Here is a 17,222-nt window from a genome sequence, read left to right as displayed (position 1 = left end):
TCATGGTAAAATTACTACGTACTTTAAAAAAGTAATTATCTTTAAAATAAAAAATTATAGATCTATAAAATCATAAAAGAAATCGTGTTTTTTTTTCTTTTTCTAAAATTATGCTTTACCAGCATTAATTTGTACAGACCTGTACCAAGGGAAATCACTATTATTTTTAAAGATCTGAAACGAACTGTGTGATAGATCTAGCTAGATCTAGATCTAGGCCTAATCGCATTCAATTTAATAATGTCTCTGCCCGAGAAATGTATTGGCCTGAGAGAAAATGTCAATAAAGTGAGTGAACAGTGAGAATGAGACTTATTTATTTAATATTATTGAACTTATTCTAAAGTAGTCTAGCATTAGAATTAGTAGTGGTAATCTATCGTTTTAGGTACGTAAAATCGCCCGCGACTAGTAATGTGAAAAACAGGTGACTCCTTACATTTTAATAATTATTTCACATTTTGAGGAGGATTTATGTTTTGAAAAATACAAAAATGTTTCCTTGTTTCATTTATCTACCTGTTTTTAAACAGTTGAATTAAAACTTTTGAGTAATCAATGAACACCAGCGATGTTTCCAACAGATGCAACCATGCTCATTTACTATAGCAGCCATCTTGTTAAAGTTTTATTTTTATAGACTTATAGCGCGAGATTTAGGCGGAAGTCACTCTATTTTACAAATGGCTACTGTTTATATAGCAAATCTTGCTTGCAGACACTGCTGTTTAAAGTTAATTTCTGGCCTATATTGATATTCCCAGCCGGTTGGGAATAGCCGTATTAGGGCTATTCACAGCTGACTGGGAATAGCCCTAATACGGCTATTCACAGTCGTGACCGGATATCCGGTCACAGTCGAGAACAGAATTCTGGTTCAATCCGGTTTTCTCCCTATAAACATGGAGCTGCATTTCAAATTCGATCACTTGCCTATCTTACATTGTTTCGCTCGTGTTTCAAATAAATCTACTCTCGATCTCGATCTGTTTTTCAACATGGATGGCCTTGCATTTGATACTTTTGATCAATTCCAGGCTCACGTTAAGAAGCACGAGGTGGAAAACCATGTACTTTTTGTTACTGGTAGCTCAAAAAAGGTACGTATGTCTCTAATAGTATAGTTATAGTAATAGATCTAGAATCTAGTAATAGTATTAATAGATCTAGATTCTAGATCTAGTCTATAAATATACGTAGATCCAGATCTTTAGTAGTCTAGATTAGCTATATCGTAATAAGACTTTAGTCTCTCTAGTTTAGTAGGTCTAGATCTAGTATTGTGTATTTTAAACCTGAAGTAACGTAAATTTTCTTACTAAATCTAAATTATACTTAATTTTCTGACCACTGAATGATAGACATCCATGATCCATATTTAATTTAATCCATAAGGGACTAATTTTGAAGTTTTTATAAGCTAAATAAAAATTATTTCATTTAATATTTATTGGCAATCACTGCCATGCATGACACACCTGTCCATGACACTAGTGATCGCCAAATAGCATTAACGTGGTTTAAAAAAATTCTATGTGGTTGATATTTAAAATTCTATTATTTTTAATTACACCAACTTTTCAATTTATCCTTCATTCTCCACTAACAATTTCTTTCTTTTTTGCAGCTTACCACAGGGCATCCAGCTCTAGAGACGATTAAATATGAGTGGATCAAGCTGGTCTGCAAGCAAGGGAAGGCAACAAAAAAGCCAGCCAGCAATGGTGCACGTCCCAATCAGAGGTATAGTTCTGATATTGTTTACTTTAGCAATGTTATGTGTAAATTTGTATCTTTCTACTTTTGTTCTAATATTTGTTCAGTTTAGCACCATGTTATGTTTTTTTGGTATGTCTGGTTACTCTTTAATGAAGTGAATAATTTTTTTTATAGGTCATGGAAAAATGACTGTGGTGCCATGATCCGTGCAGTTATAAAATACAGAGCAGATCGCTACGAGCTTGTCATAACATAGACTATATTGGACCATGGCAACCATCCCACAGATCATCTGGTAAGATTTGTGCTTATCATTAGCAATTCATCTTTAATTGATAAGTAGTAGGTCTATATGCTTTTTGGGTCAAGAATATATAGACCTATGCATACTTTAACATATACAGTAAATTATTTTAACTTTCTCGTCTGTACCAGACTGCCCTTGTGTATCCGGAGAACAGGAGGATACAGTCAGATGATACTGTGGACACTATGGTCCAGACAAAAATTCCGGCTGCTGAGCTGAGACAGATCATTGGAGCTAAGCAAAACCGCTGTGTTCTGCCAAAAGATGTTGCAAACTACAGAAAAAAGTTTAAGGAGAACGGCAGTGATGTGGAATCAGTTGAAAGGATTTTGAATGAGATAAGGGCAGCGGGAGGAGTTGTTAAGTATGGCATTAAGGACAACAATGAGTTCATGTTTGTATCTTTTATGACTGTTGAGATGATTGATTTATTGAAAGCTAATAGTACTATTTTGATTGTTGATTGTACGTATAAGGTGAATGAATATTTGTATCCGTTGTTGAATGTGATTTGTATTGATGCAAATGGTAATGGTGTGCCTGTTTTGCATGCTTTTGTGAGGAGTGAGAATGTGGAGATTTTGTCTGAATGTTTGAGTGTTTTGCATGATGTGTGTGAGAGTACTGAGATTTTTTATGTAGATAAGGATTTTAGTGAAATTGGTGCCATCCGTAAAAATTTTCCAAATTCATTTATTCGTATGTGCACTTTCCACACTATGTCGGCTGTCAAAAAATATTTATTTTCCAATGTTTCTAAGGATGCTGCCACCAAAATTCTTGCCCTTTTCAAGCAACCAACACATACACTCAGTGAACACATTTTTAATTCATTAGAGACAGACATCATTTCTGCATGCCCCGATGTCCAAGCCTACTTTGAGACCAACTGGTGGTCCATATCTGAAATGTGGGCGGCATGCAGAAACACAGAACTAGCAACACTGCACATAACAACAACAAACCACGTAGAATCATACCATTCCAGGATTCAACAACACCTTGATAGTCACATTTCCCTTTCAACCTGTCTGTCTAAACTTTTGTCACATGATGCTGATCTCTTTAAAACAAAACTTGCACAGCAGCACATTCATAACATCAGTAGACACTACTCAACACTTCCAGATGCACATTTACATTCTCTATACAAAAACATACTCACACCTTTTGGGGCAGAATTGGTTGGCCAGCAGATATGTCTGTTTAAATCCATCAATTATAACATTGTTGCGAATGGTGATGAAAGTTTTACTGTTTGGAATGATAAGTTGAATGATTGTTTTTCCTATACTGTTTCCCCTATTTCATGTGACTGTGTTTTTTTCTCTCGCTTTTTGTTGCCATGTCGGCACATTCTGGCATTGAGAACTTTTTTATCTTTTGACTTAGTTTTTGTACCCCCTTTATGTCATTTTAAATGTAAGCCTGTATGTACTTCTTCTGAGCGTCCTGCTTCAGAGATTGTTAATTGTATTATTAAAACTAAACATAATGTTAAAACTGCAGAAGGCAGTTACAATGTTGTTAAGTCAGCAACTAGTGAGTTGAACAGCCTTTTACAAAATATGGGTGAGCGTCAGTTTATAACACATTTTAATTTATTACAAACTTTCATTGCTAATGTTAGATCTGGTAAAAATTTTGCCATTATTGATATTTTGTCTGATGTTAATGCTGTTTGTGAGGTTGCTGATGTTACAAATGTTGTTGTTGCAGATGTTGTTGATGTTGCAAATGTTGATGTTGTTGATGTTGCAAATGTTGTTGCTGATGTTGTTGATGTTGCAAATGTTGTTGCTGATGTTGTTGATGTTGCAAATGTTGTTGCTGATGTTGCAAATGTTGTTTCTGATGTTGTTGATGTTGCAAATGTTGTTGCTGATGTTGTTGATGTTGCAAATGTTGTTGATGTTGCAAATGTTGATGCTTCGTTTAGTAATGTTATTTTGTCTAAAGTTAAATGTAAAGTTAGGCCCAACAACAAGCAAAATTTTACTAGAGTAAAGTGGCGTCTGTGGACAGTTTCCCCCGTGCCGACACTTTGCTGCTTTTCGCTTAATATAAAAATGGTATTAATGTTTTATACGGAATTGCCGCAAACGACACTACGCATGTCCATTTTTAAACACATCCGGGTCAAGTCCTTTTTTTTCCCTCCTAGTGAAAGACGAATTGGAATTTTTGAAAGTCTCGAGGTAAGATGTTTTCTTTAGTTAACATCCCCCGGATGAAGAGCACTAGGCCCCGGATTAGTGGAATAAAACGAGCCAATCATAGCTTATTTAACTGGGTTAATTATAAATAGCTTATATATATATATATATAGAACACTATAAATATCATAGTTAAGGTTGTTTAAGCTATCTTAAAGGAAAAATTGGGGTGTCCGCATAAGGGATATACTTTTTGAAGGGTTAACCTTTTGCGGACACCAAAAAAAAAAAATCCGCCTATATTAGGGCCTACTTACACTTTAAATAAAAATATCTATATTTAAATCTAAGTCTAAATCTAAAGGTTTTTTTTTTAAATGTTAATAGTTTTTTTAATTTTTTTTAGATCATCAATCTCCACAAACATGTCTACTAATCAAAAAATGAAAAAAAAAATCAGTCGGGTCTCACATGACCCTGAAATTGTTAAAACTGCTATAGCAGCCATCCAATCTAAACAATTCTCTGTAAGGGAGGCAGCTTCCAAATTTGGAATCCCTAGCTCCACACTACATGATAAAATGAAGGGGAGACGGCCAGTCGTGGTCACTGAACGTACTCTTCTAACACCAGAAGAGGAGAACCGGTTGGCCAAGTGGTTGATGGAGTCGGCCCAGCGCGGGTTTGGAAAGACCCATGAAGATGTTAAAGAAACAGCAAAAGCCATCATGGCAACGAGAAACGCTGCTTGCAAAAGCAAAACAGAATTGCCATCAAACAAGTGGCTTTATAATTTTTTGAAGCGCCACCCGTTTCTGTCTGCGAGAACCCTGATGCCCCTCGGCAAAGAGCGAGCAACTGTAACCCCAGCAGCTGTGGCAAAATGGTTCGCCACCTTCAAAGCCTGTGTCGATGGCATTGACCCGACAATTTTGGAATCCCCTGAGAGGGTATTTAATGCCGATGAAACCGGTTTCGGTTTTGACGTAAAAAGCAGGAAAGTTGTAGCGTGCAAAGGCTCAAAACACGTCTATAATGTCACGTCAAACACCAAACACCAGGTTACAGTTTTGGTGTGTGCTAGTGCTGCTGGGCAGTACACCCAGCCCATGCTGATTTATCTATATAAACGCATCCCAAACAGAAATTTGTTAGATGCTTTCCCTGAGGCGAACCTACAGCTATCCGACAACGGGTGGATTAACACTGCAATTTTTCACTCTTGGATTAGGGATTGTTTTATCCCAAGTGTAGACCACCTCAAAAAACCAGTCCTTCTGGTGGATGGCCACACCAGCCACACATCACTTGTGGAGACATCAGAACTATGCGCAGAAAACGGCATAGTTCTTTACTGCCTATTAGCTCATGCCAGTCACCTAATGCAGCCATTAGATCAGGCTTTCTTTGGCGTGATCAAGCCTGCATGGGCTGACGCTATACGTGCCCATGTGGCAGAAACAGGGGACGGAGTTAACCTTGAGTCGTTCGCCAAGGTACTGAAACCTGTTTGGGCAAAAGCAGCATTGCCTGATATTGCTGCCAAGAGTTTCAAGGCTGCCGGTATATACCCATTTAACCCAGACAAGGTGCTGAATTCCGGCAAGTTGACACCTAGTATGGTGTACGTTGCCACGCCAGCAGGTGATGCTACTGCTGCAACAACCCATCAAAATTTACCCACACCTGAACCGCCCCTAACTAGCCCTGACAACCAATGCGACCAACAAATAATAGTTTTGCCCCCCCCCCCCTTGATTTTGACACAGGACCATCAACTCACATTCTGGACATTACAGACTGCTACCCAGGACCATCTACTCAAATTCTGGACACTACCGACAACTACCCAGGACCATCTACTCAAATTCTGGACACTACCGACAACTACCCAGGACCATCTACTCAAATTCTGGACACTACCGACAACTACTACCCAGGACCATCTACTCAAATTCTGGACACTACCGACAACTACCCAGGACCATCTACTCAAATTCTGGACACTACCGACAACTACTACCCAGGACCATCTACTCAAATTCTGGACACTACCGACAACTACCCAGGACCATCTACTCAAATTCTGGACACTACCGACAACTACTACCCAGGACCATCTACTCAAATTCTGGACACTACCGACAACTACCCAGGACCATCTACTCAAATTCTGGACACTACCGACAACTACTACCCAGGACCATCTACTCAAATTCTGGACACTACCGACAACTACCCAGGACCATCTACTCAAATTCTGGACACTACCGACAACTACCCAGGACCATCTACTCAAATTCTGGACACTACCGACAACTACCCAGGACCATCTACTCAAATTCTGGACACTACCGACAACTACCCAGGACCATCTACTCAAATTCTGGACAACAGCTCAAATCAAGAAGATGCTGAGTTCAGCGCGGAGCAGTTGAAAATTTTGAAGGAATTCGTCTTCTTTTTGAAAGATGACCTCTCAAAAAGACAACTGGTGGCGTTTTTCACACGTCTTGCGGGGACACAAAAATCGCCTTTTGCCTATCCCCAAGAAGAGGAGGACTTTAACAAATTTATCAATCTGTCAAAATCACTGATAAGAACAGGGGAAATAACACCAGAGCACCCCCAAACAAAGGTGGCTATGTCAGTCGATGACATTCTCAAGATCCCTTCATTTAGTAAGAAAGGAAAGGGCAAAGGGAAAAAAAAATTATGCCAACGATGCCTCATCTGGTGAGTGGCCTTCAATTTAGGGATGCCTTGAAAAAAAAAATAAAGGAAAAAGAACAGATAGAACGACAAAAAGTGTGTACAAAGATGATACGCGCGGAGGAAAAAGAAAGAGAAGAGAGTAAAGAATATCAAAAGTTGATTAAAGAAAGGGAAAAAAAAGAACGAATGCAGAAGAAAGAAGAAGAGGCAAAGAAGAAGAATGGGGGGGAGAAGCAAAGAAGGGCTAAAAGAATGAAGCTAAATGATACGCCAATGGAGCTTGATAGTGATGATAACGTGTGTATTAATGATGTCATGCTAGATGTGGGTGATGGCCCAACAGAATGTTGTTCTGGGTGTCTCATGACATCAATTGGTTTCAGACGCAATCTTTAGGTGCAGTGCGATCTCTGTGATTCCTGGTGGCACACGTGTTGCACACAAACAGCAAAGGATTTAACTGCAGAACAGCTGCAGAATTTTCACTTTGTGTGCGACATGTGTTGCCCCAATCACTCATCACCATACTGATTTAAAGATGCATTATATGTTTTTTAATTTTTAGGCAATTTTTTGTGTATATATAATGCAATATAAATGCATGTTATGGTGTACTTTGATGTATATAATGTGTAATTTGTGTATATAATATAAATTCATTTTATATTCTCTACTTTTCTTTAGTTTAATTACTGTAAATTGATATTCTATTTCTACATCTCGATTCAGAACAAATCTAATCTTGATGTTAATAAATTTGATTAAAACTTGTATATGTCTCTTCGTATTTTTTTTTTTCAGTATATTAATTTATTAAACTATCAACAACACTATTTACATGTGTAACATATTTATTTCAATTATTAAAATAGAAACTAAACGAACAAAATTTGCTTCGTCCGCATAAGGAGCACGTGTCCGCACAGAAAATAAAATATTTTAAAAAGTGCGCTTCGTGTCCGCACGGAGTCTCACCACTAAAAATGTTAATACATCCAATGCTATGCGTATGAATACAAAATGACTCATACGTGATTAAACTAGAAAGAATGCGGAGTAACACGGTACTTTCGGTTTGTTTCTATGTGAAACGGTTACTGAATGGCGCTCAATGGAAATCGTGAGTTCCGATTTTTTTGCTACGTCTGTCCGCAGACGCCACTTTACTCTAGAAGAAAAAGGTTGGGCCTATCATTGTCATTAAGCTGTAAAAAGAGAAAATGTGAAAATGTGTCTGTGAGAATGTGTAGTCAGGAGGTGGATGGTGGTGAAATTGAATTGTGTAATGAATGTGGTATGGAAGAAGTTACTAAAGACAAGTGTGTGGATGGTACATATATGAATTGGGTGAGTTGTTCTGTGTGTGATAGGTGGTTCCATGAGGCTTGTTTGCCATGCACTTCAATTAATTTTGTTTGTAAATTTTGTAAGTAAATTATTTTGTGCACTATTTTTTATGCCTTTTGAACTTTTGTATTTTGTGCAGTAATAAAATTAATTTTCTATCATAATTTGCCATCAGTGTTGCTACATTTTAAGTGAAAATAATAACGTTTATGAACGCTATAACTGCACTTTTTAAGTTGCAGTTTAAGTTACAAAAAAGAAACTATGCCTGACACACCACTGGCCATAAACTTTTGGGAATACTTGCTAACAGCTACTTTGCTGTCCATTTTTTTGCCATAAGTGTTGTCACTACATTTTAAGTGAAAATAATAACGTTTATGAACGCTATAACTACTTTTTAAGTTGCAGTTTGTTAAGTCTCTGCTAAGTTAAAAAATGAAACCATGCCTGACACTTTTGGGAATACTTGCAAACAGCTACTTTGCTGTCCTTTTCCAACTAAAATACAATTACAAATAGATTCTATGTATATACAATATACGATATAAAATGAACCCACTTGGGCCGTCTCACACAGTAATGTTGCTATATTCCCAGCCGACTGTGAATAGCCGTATTGGGGCTATTCACAGTCGGCTGGGAATAGCCCTAATACAGCTATTCCCAACCGGCTGGGAATAGCCCTGGCCTATTGATATATTTAGCCATTGATATAGGTTTATTATTCATTTATCTATAATATTTGACACAAACATATCACAATATACTTCTATTACAGCCTTGGTAATGAGGTAACGTTTTCGTACATTAATAGCCGCGGGCGATTTTACGTACCCAAAATGATAGATTACCGAATTAGGCCTAAGTTACTAGATCTACTACTAGTAACTGTACTGTAACTAGATCTAAAAAGTAGATTCTATCATTATCTTATCAATGAATATCAAGTATCAATAGTTGAATAATCCACTTTTTAAAACAATAAAATATAAAAGGTTAATTAATAATTAAAGTTAATTTCTTTAATCTTTTTGACCAGAAAAAATTCCAATGCCGCAATTGGCCTATCAATTATTAATTATCATTAGGGGCCTAATCACTTATGTAAATCAACCGGGAATGATCTCCCCAAACTTTCTCGAATATTCTTATATAACTTGGAATATAGACATGATTTTTAATTAATAATTACTTAAACTTTTAAAAATAGAATAGAATCTCATAGAAAAAGAATTGCGCACCAAGCAAACGCCAAAACAAAATGTGCATAATAGTGCGCAATATTATTAGTACTTTATAAATTTACATGCGTTTTTTGAGAAAGCGGATATAGTGTAAATTAGTACTTCCGGTCAACGGAAATTACTCAAAATTTGACAGAAGGTAGAGAATTAGATCTTTTACTTACATGTGAAATTTCATTTATCTATCTGAAATAGTACTCAAGTTATAGTATAGGCTTTTGAAAAATTCAAATTAGAAAAAGTACCACTTCCGGTTATCGGAAATAGCTCAAAAGTTGATACGGATCTACGATTTTGATAAAATACTTATATATGAAATTTCATCAACCTAGCTGTAACGGTACTCAAGTTATCGTGTTTACACACAGACAGACACACACACACACACACAGACAGACACACAGACATACAGACAAGATTGCAAAATTATGTTTTTCCGTATCAGTGAGGTGTAAAACGTCGATTTTTTTTTTGCACGATTACAAGACTTTATACTTCGTATATACGAGAAAGTAAAAAGAACTACTTGACAAGTAGATCTCCTAGGCATGTGACCTCTATAAAAACTTGGTTTACTCTTGTTTGAGTTGAAGTAGAGTTCACCTGGTTTTGTGACCTCGGCATGTGAAGGGTAGTGTGGTCAGCACTATGCCCAGCTGCTTTTACTTTCCCTGATATGAGTTAGGCACCCATTAGAGCTGAGTGGACTCAAGGATGTTCTACTGACTTGAACCCGGATTCAAACTCAAGGCTTTCAGGTTAGCAGTCTAGCTCTCTACCTCCAGGCCATGCCATCACATACACTGACTTAAAACGTTAAGATAAGCCTTAGAGTTAGAGGAAGTGTCTGTTCTGTTCAGGAGAGGTTTAGCAATCATACTGTATTAAAATTGCCTTACTAAAGATTTGTTGGTCTAATTTTTTAAAAACTAGTACTAATCAAATTTAATCACTGATCTAACAATTCTTAATCATTGATCTAACAGCTAATTTCATATTTTTTACCAGCTTGAGGAAGTATTATGTCAAAAAGATGAGACTTTATCAAAGCTGATACAAGAGAGAAATTCTCTCTTAAAGACAGTTTTCCCAGAGACAACAGTTACCAGTAGTTCTGCATCCATGTTGTCACAGTAAGTATTCAACTGTTTGATATAATAATCTATCTGTCAAGGTACCTTAAGATTAGTGAGGTCAGATATATAATTTGTGTAATATATTAGTGTCTTACCATGTAATTTTTGTTTTATAGTTATAGGTACATACTGCCGCTTGTAAAAGATATTTATCTTTTGGAACTACAATTAAAAGAATGTCAGAAAGATTATGATGAGAGTTGGCTTAAACTTCAGGCTGCAGACTTATATGGAGGTAACTCATTACCGTTAGCCCTTTTGAGCTTTACAAAATGTTTCACTAACAACAGATGGAAGAAATTGTTTTAAAAACCTAATGTTACATTCTTTATGACTGTTTAATTTACCATGAGAATGAGTTTTGAAAAATTTGAATTTCACTCGCCACTCAAGACAAATTTCTGCCCCCACCACAATACTGAGTATCAGCTAAATTTTGCAATTATACTTTTTCTGCAGTCAACCATTTAAAATTGTGTAAACAGCTATAAATGCTAATCATTCTTATCTAGTTGATTGTGGGGTAATAAAAGGAATTTATAACAACATGAAAAGTGCATTGACATGCATACCCTTAAAATAAAACCCAACTAAAACTTTAAGACTCATTTGCATTCAGTATTTTTTAAAATGTTACCCTTTAAATATTACCAATTTTCCATTTTTTTTTCTCATCATAACATAATTTAGTATATTTTAGCCAAAGTTTTGTAAGATTATTATGTTGTCTGTTTTTCAATATTCATTTTCAATTTTTTTTTTCACAGATTTATGCTTTAAAGATACCACTGTTTTGACAAAATGGCACAAAGAACTTGAGGAGCTATCTTGTAAAGGTACATTAGTACCATTAAATATCAAAGGTTTACTTTGGGGAAAAAAGACACTTTAAAGAAGTATAGCAATTTTCTGAAAATTAAACATTTCATCAGTCACAGCCAAAATGTCATCCCTAAACTATCTGGTTTTGTTGTAGAAATAAGAATGGCAGTATGCTTTTATATTTCTCATTTTAAATAAGTTAAAAATAATGTTGTCTAAAACTGCAGTAATAAATATTGTGTTTATTTCAATACCCTATTGGTTTGAAAGAAATAGTAATCATGAGGACCAGACAATATTGTTAAAAATTATCCTCCTATACCCCAGTGGTATTCCACCGAAATTCAAGTTACACCTTAACTACTTTAATATTGTTGTATCTCCTTATTTGTTTAAAATTTAGGAACATAATTTTTTGACACAAATGTTTTTACTTTCTCTGCTAGAACAAATGAGCTTTGAACCAGCCGCAGCCATTGCTCAGGTAACAAATGTCACCTATCAAACTCACATGGGGAACCAAACACATCTTATGGAGAGTCTTGGATTTACAGTTTTGAATAATGGAGTCCATGTGAGGTTAAAAATAGAGACACATATGCAAGTTGATAATATGCAGTAAGTATTATTTTCATTGTAAATATTAGTTTAATATTATAATCTAATATAAAACCTTTTATCCTGTTATGGACATTAGTTTTGAGATATTTAGATAAAAAAAACATGACATTAGTAGATTTTTATGTTTACATTGTAGCTGTTATCATAGAGATTGCTACACAAGTTGAAATGTTCTATGGATCTCATCTCTGCATTGACCAGATCTAGTCAAGTTTTCTAACCTCTGCTTTATTGAATTGTAAGCAAAATTAAATATCTGTGTGATTCAAGTATATTTTTTCTACAGTGTAATTTCTCCAACTCAACTCAGCCTATGTGTGGAATGTGATACATTTATCAATGGTTTGGAAGAAAAAGTACAGCTCCTATATGAAAGTGATGGACACATTCATGACATTGTAAAGATGATTACACAATATTCAGATGCTGAAATGGCTCCATATGTTATCATAATTCCTTTGAAAAAAAAGAAAAAAACTAAAATTACCAAAGAAACCAATGATATCAAACAGCAGCCTTGTGATAAATTAAAGAATTAGCTAACTTTGGCTTTGTTTTCTATTTTACATCTTTAGTAAATCTTTAAATCAGATTAGCTAATTCTTATCCATACATTTACACACTTATGTAGAATAACTCAACAATTTTAAAAGAAACAATGTATTTTATTCAGCTATTTACACTATTTATATGTATAAGAATATCCATTGCATCTATGGATGCAAATGTTCATGAAAATTTTTCAGACAGTCATGCAATAAATCTCTGATATCTTTAGCACAACTTATTTGAGCTCTGACAGTGGAGAGGTATTGAGAGTAGAGTTGGCCTTCTGGCTGAGAGATGTCACCCTTCTGTGGTAGAATCAAATTAGGTGTGTTTCTGCTACTGTCCTTATCTTGTTGAATTACTTCTTGAGCTAATTTCTACAAAAAAAAAAACAAAAAAAAAAACACTTCAACTTCAAGTAAGTGTAATTAATTAAAAACACCACTGCAACACTTGATTTGAACAGATAATGTTAATTTGTAGAAATTGCGTAGAAATTAAACTTGCGACAAAATGACTTCTTATAAACCGCTAGTTTTGAACTTACCAAATACATTTCAACTTGGTCACATAAAGCATAGAATTCTTCCAGACATTTTTCAAATCGCCCTGTGACATTGTCTAGCTGTGCACTGTGTGATGACATATACAAGTTATGCAAAATTTGCATTTACTTTATGTTTAAAATAATGATCGATTACTGAAATAAATTTCAAATCAAAGAGATAAAAACCCCTTACCCTGTTTCATCTTGACTGGCATTTTGATAAAAGAGATGACCTCCAGTTTTAAACAAGTTCTATAAATGGTCAATGGAATAATTTTCATTTAATAAAATAACTAAATACTAAAGTTAGCTGGATGAATGGTCGCATTAAAAATTAGTATAGATATATAAAATCACATCAACTACTACAAGAATTTTTTTGTCTCTAAATGATTCTCCTTCTTCTTAACCCTGTTCGTGCCCAAGTCACATGGGGCAAATGAAGTAGAGTTCATCTGATTCATTGACCTCGTCATATGAAAGGATAGTGTGGTCAGCACTATGCCCAGCCGCCTAAGTTTCCCTAATGTAAATTAGGTACCCATCAGAGCTGGGTGGAGTCAGGGACGTTCCACTGATTTGAACCTTGATTCGAACACGAGACTCTCGGGTTAGCCATCTAGCTCTCTATCGCTAGGCCACGCCATCCCTCAATGACAAGTACTGTTTAAATTGGTATTTTCTAATAGATATATGGTCAAAATATCTCAGATTACTACACCCTGCATATGAACCTTAAAAAATAACTTAATAACTATATAAAAGTAAAACTAAGAAGAAAACTGTCTCTGGTTTACGGGTAAAATGCCACTTGACAAACTGAAAACTTTTGATATGTGAGATTAATAAAATAATGATAAAAAACTGTTGTCAGAAAAATAAGATAAATATCACTCAAGCCCTAGTTGTTTTTTTTATATCTAACTACTCACCACCAATGTTTCCTTTAACTTTGGGAGTAAGGTTTTAAATTTGGCTATGGGATCAGTTTCAACTGTTGGTGGAGGCTGAATAGCTTGAGGATTAGAGGGAATCATCCCAGGAGGATGATGCATTACAGAAGCTGCTGACATTTGGCCCATGCCCTGGACAGGTGCAGACATTTTAATACTTTCCTGAAAAATTAATATAGGCCTATTAGTATTAACAATAAAAGTCTAAAGTATGGCCTATAAAGATGTTATATTTAATCCTTTCTCACATGTATATATTAAATGTTTAAATATATGCTTAACTAAGGGTGTAGTGTATGTGAACCTGAGAATAAAATGGAGTTTTACCCTATAATCCTAGTTTGACCTAGATGTAGTCTACTTAAGTAATTTGATACTTCTAAACTTCTATTTGCATATGTTTGAGACTTTTCATTGAAAAGTTTCTGATTACTTTTTGGGTTGATATTTAATTTAAAGTCTTTGAGTCTATTTATGATTTTATGATGACACTATACTGTATAGTGTATACTCAATACTAATATAATAAATTTCACTGAATTATGATGTTTTCGTGTATATTGTTACTGCGTGTTAAATCTATACTTATACACATGTTCATGTATCATTGCATTTAGATTCATTTAGAGACTCTAAAGTATTAACTAAGTAAGAGATGGATCTTGAATAGATCTACTACAGTACTAGTGTAGAACTATTTAATATTTATAATATTCAATTAGGCCAAGTCAATTAGAATTAGGCCTAGAGGAATCTAGATCTAATAAATTAATAAAATAGTTAATAGAGACTTTCCTTTTTTTTTTACCTCTCATGGAGCTGGTCACCATTCTGAAAGCCATTCATTAAATGATTAGATCTAGTTTAGGCCTATATTATATTATTATTAAGTTGAGTTGGTAATCTAACTAAAATCCTCTATCGTTTTGGGAAATTTAGGTCATGTCATGTTTGCCTGTCGTCCCTACTGGGACATAGGCCGCTGACAAGAGCTTTCCAGACGTCTCTGTCCAGGGCTAGTCTCTCCAACTGTCCCCAGGTGTATCCAATCTTCTTGGTGTCTTCTTCCAGGTCACGTCTCCAGGTCTTTCTTGGTCTGCCTCTCTTCCTCCTGCCTTGTGGATTCCAGGTGAGGGCCTGTCTTGTTATGCTGGATACAGGCTTCCTGAGTGTGTGGCCAATCCATTTCCATTTTCTCTGGAGGATCTCTACTTCCACTGGCAGTTGATTTGTCCGTTGCCATAGAACATCATTTCTGATGGTTTTAGGCCAGCGAATTCGCAGGATCTTTCTGAGACATGCGTTTATAAATGATTGTATTTTCTTCTTATTTATAGCAGTTATTCTCCATGTCTCGGCTCCATAGAGTAAAACAGGTTTTACTAGTGTGTTGAAGATCCGGATTTTTATTCTAAGGGTTAAATCTCCCAAACCCCAAACATTTTTTAGTTGGTTAAAGACTGCTCTTGCCTTACCCGTCCTTATTTTTATGTCTGCTTCTGTCCCACCCTGCTTATCAACAATACTTCCAAGGTAGGTGAATCTATCCACTTCTTCTAGGGCTTCTTCTGCCAGTGTTATAGGGTTGTTGTTTGATGCATTGACTTTGAGAACTTTACTTTTCCCTCTGTGGATGTTCAGACCCAGGCTTGTAGAAAAATTTGCAACCCTGTTGGTTTTATCCTGCATTTGCTGTTGTGTGTGAGAAAGGAGGGCCAGGTCGTCAGCAAAGTCCAGGTCATCCAGCTGGCTCCACAATGTCCACTGTATACCGTTTCGCGTTTTCTCTGTTGACATCTTCATAACCCAGTATATAATGAAATTTAGGTAGACCTACGTAAAATCGGTCAATGACTCAATGAGTGTATTGGGTGAGTATGTGACATTCTGTGCTAAGTCGACTATGACTAGATCTATGTCATGAGTATGATTCTGGATGAGGCTGACTGAGGCAACATTTTTTTACTGCGGCTTTCTCGGCTTTAGTTTTATTTATATAGAGATCTAGATTCTAATAGTTGGATCTAGATCTAGACTCCAGAGTACGCTTTACCTTATAAAAAAGGTAACAGAGCTTAACAGCAGGCGTATTTTCCCTGTCAACTTCAAATAAATCTAGACTCTAGTGAATAGTCTAGTCGTGGGTCAAGGCGTATTTTTAGTAAGTGAACCAAGTAAACATTTAACATTACAAACGAAAATCAAATGTAACTACCGAAAACCTAACAAAACTATATTTGACTAATGGAATGCATATACTATACTACCATGATTATCCTTTTGCTTTGTTAGGGGTCATCCATAAATTACATCACGCTATTTTTTGACGATTTTTACCCCCCCCCCCTCCCCTCCGTCACACGTCGTCACAAAAAGCCAGACCCCCCCCCCTAAAATGATGTTACACCTCAGCCTACAACCCCCCTCAAAATTGCAGTTGAATTTTTTTTAAAACAGCTAAATTTTTCCAAAATCTTGTCTGAACTGTCAAAATGTAGTATTTTAATCAATTGTTATTAAAATTTATTAAAACAGTTTTCTAAAACGCAAAATAACGTCTAAAATTCGTTTTTTAACATTGCTTTTTTATAATGTAAAAGTGTGACGTCGCACCATCTGAACCCCCCCCCCCCCTCTCCCTCATCACACATCGTCACAAAATTACGGACCCCCCCTCACCCTACGAGTGTGACATCATTTATGGACGACCCCTTATACAGAATAGTTGTTTGCTATTTATTAACTGTTCTACAAAACATTTTTCTTATAAACGTAAATATAACTTTAAGATATATACTATAAATTAAAATCATGACGCAAGTTTACAGAAACTGATTTTTTTTAATTCAAAGAGAGTCAGTTGTTCCAAGTGCTCTATTTATTTACACAGCTCGGGGGAGGGGGGGGGAGAATGGACTGTCCACCTCGGTTTCATGGTTGATACTAATACACCACTATCCCCTAAATTCCAAACCCCTTCCATTCTCAGTGTGGCGTCTTTTATGGACCCCCCCCCCCCCAAGGAAACGCACCTGATTAATAAAATGCAGATGTTTAATTTTTAAATTAAATTGTTGCAATTCATTATCTATTTTCAGTTTTA

At 35.7% G+C, this 17,222-nt stretch overlaps 2 protein-coding genes across 2 annotated transcripts; one reads left to right on the top strand and one right to left on the bottom strand.

The window, feature by feature from the left end:
• Positions 1-154: 154 nt before the first annotated feature.
• On the top strand, positions 155-12,619 carry LOC131956084 (uncharacterized). The gene is made up of 6 exons (XM_059320472.1): positions 155-288; positions 10,500-10,624; positions 10,744-10,862; positions 11,395-11,463; positions 11,896-12,067; positions 12,357-12,619. The coding sequence occupies exons 1-6, from the start codon at positions 241-243 to the stop codon at positions 12,607-12,609; spliced, it is 786 nt and encodes a 261-aa protein (XP_059176455.1). The 5' UTR covers positions 155-240; the 3' UTR covers positions 12,610-12,619.
• Positions 12,620-12,720: 101 nt separating this feature from the next.
• On the bottom strand, positions 12,721-16,302 carry LOC131956083 (mediator of RNA polymerase II transcription subunit 29). Its single transcript, XM_059320471.1, has 5 exons — positions 16,173-16,302; positions 14,099-14,281; positions 13,360-13,418; positions 13,167-13,251; positions 12,721-12,996 (listed from the first exon to the last, which is right to left on the bottom strand). The coding sequence occupies exons 2-5, from the start codon at positions 14,267-14,269 to the stop codon at positions 12,784-12,786; spliced, it is 528 nt and encodes a 175-aa protein (XP_059176454.1). The 5' UTR covers positions 14,270-14,281; positions 16,173-16,302; the 3' UTR covers positions 12,721-12,783.
• Between the last annotated feature and the right edge of the window lie 920 nt (positions 16,303-17,222).

The sequence above is a fragment of the Physella acuta genome, unplaced genomic scaffold (genome assembly GCF_028476545.2).
Source record: "Physella acuta isolate Inbredline_101_S28 unplaced genomic scaffold, ASM2847654v3 ptg001126l, whole genome shotgun sequence".
NCBI classification, from domain to species: Eukaryota; Metazoa; Mollusca; class Gastropoda; family Physidae; genus Physella; species Physella acuta.
Note: the sequence above shows the minus strand (reverse complement) of the source record. Positions and strands in the feature narration are given on the sequence as shown.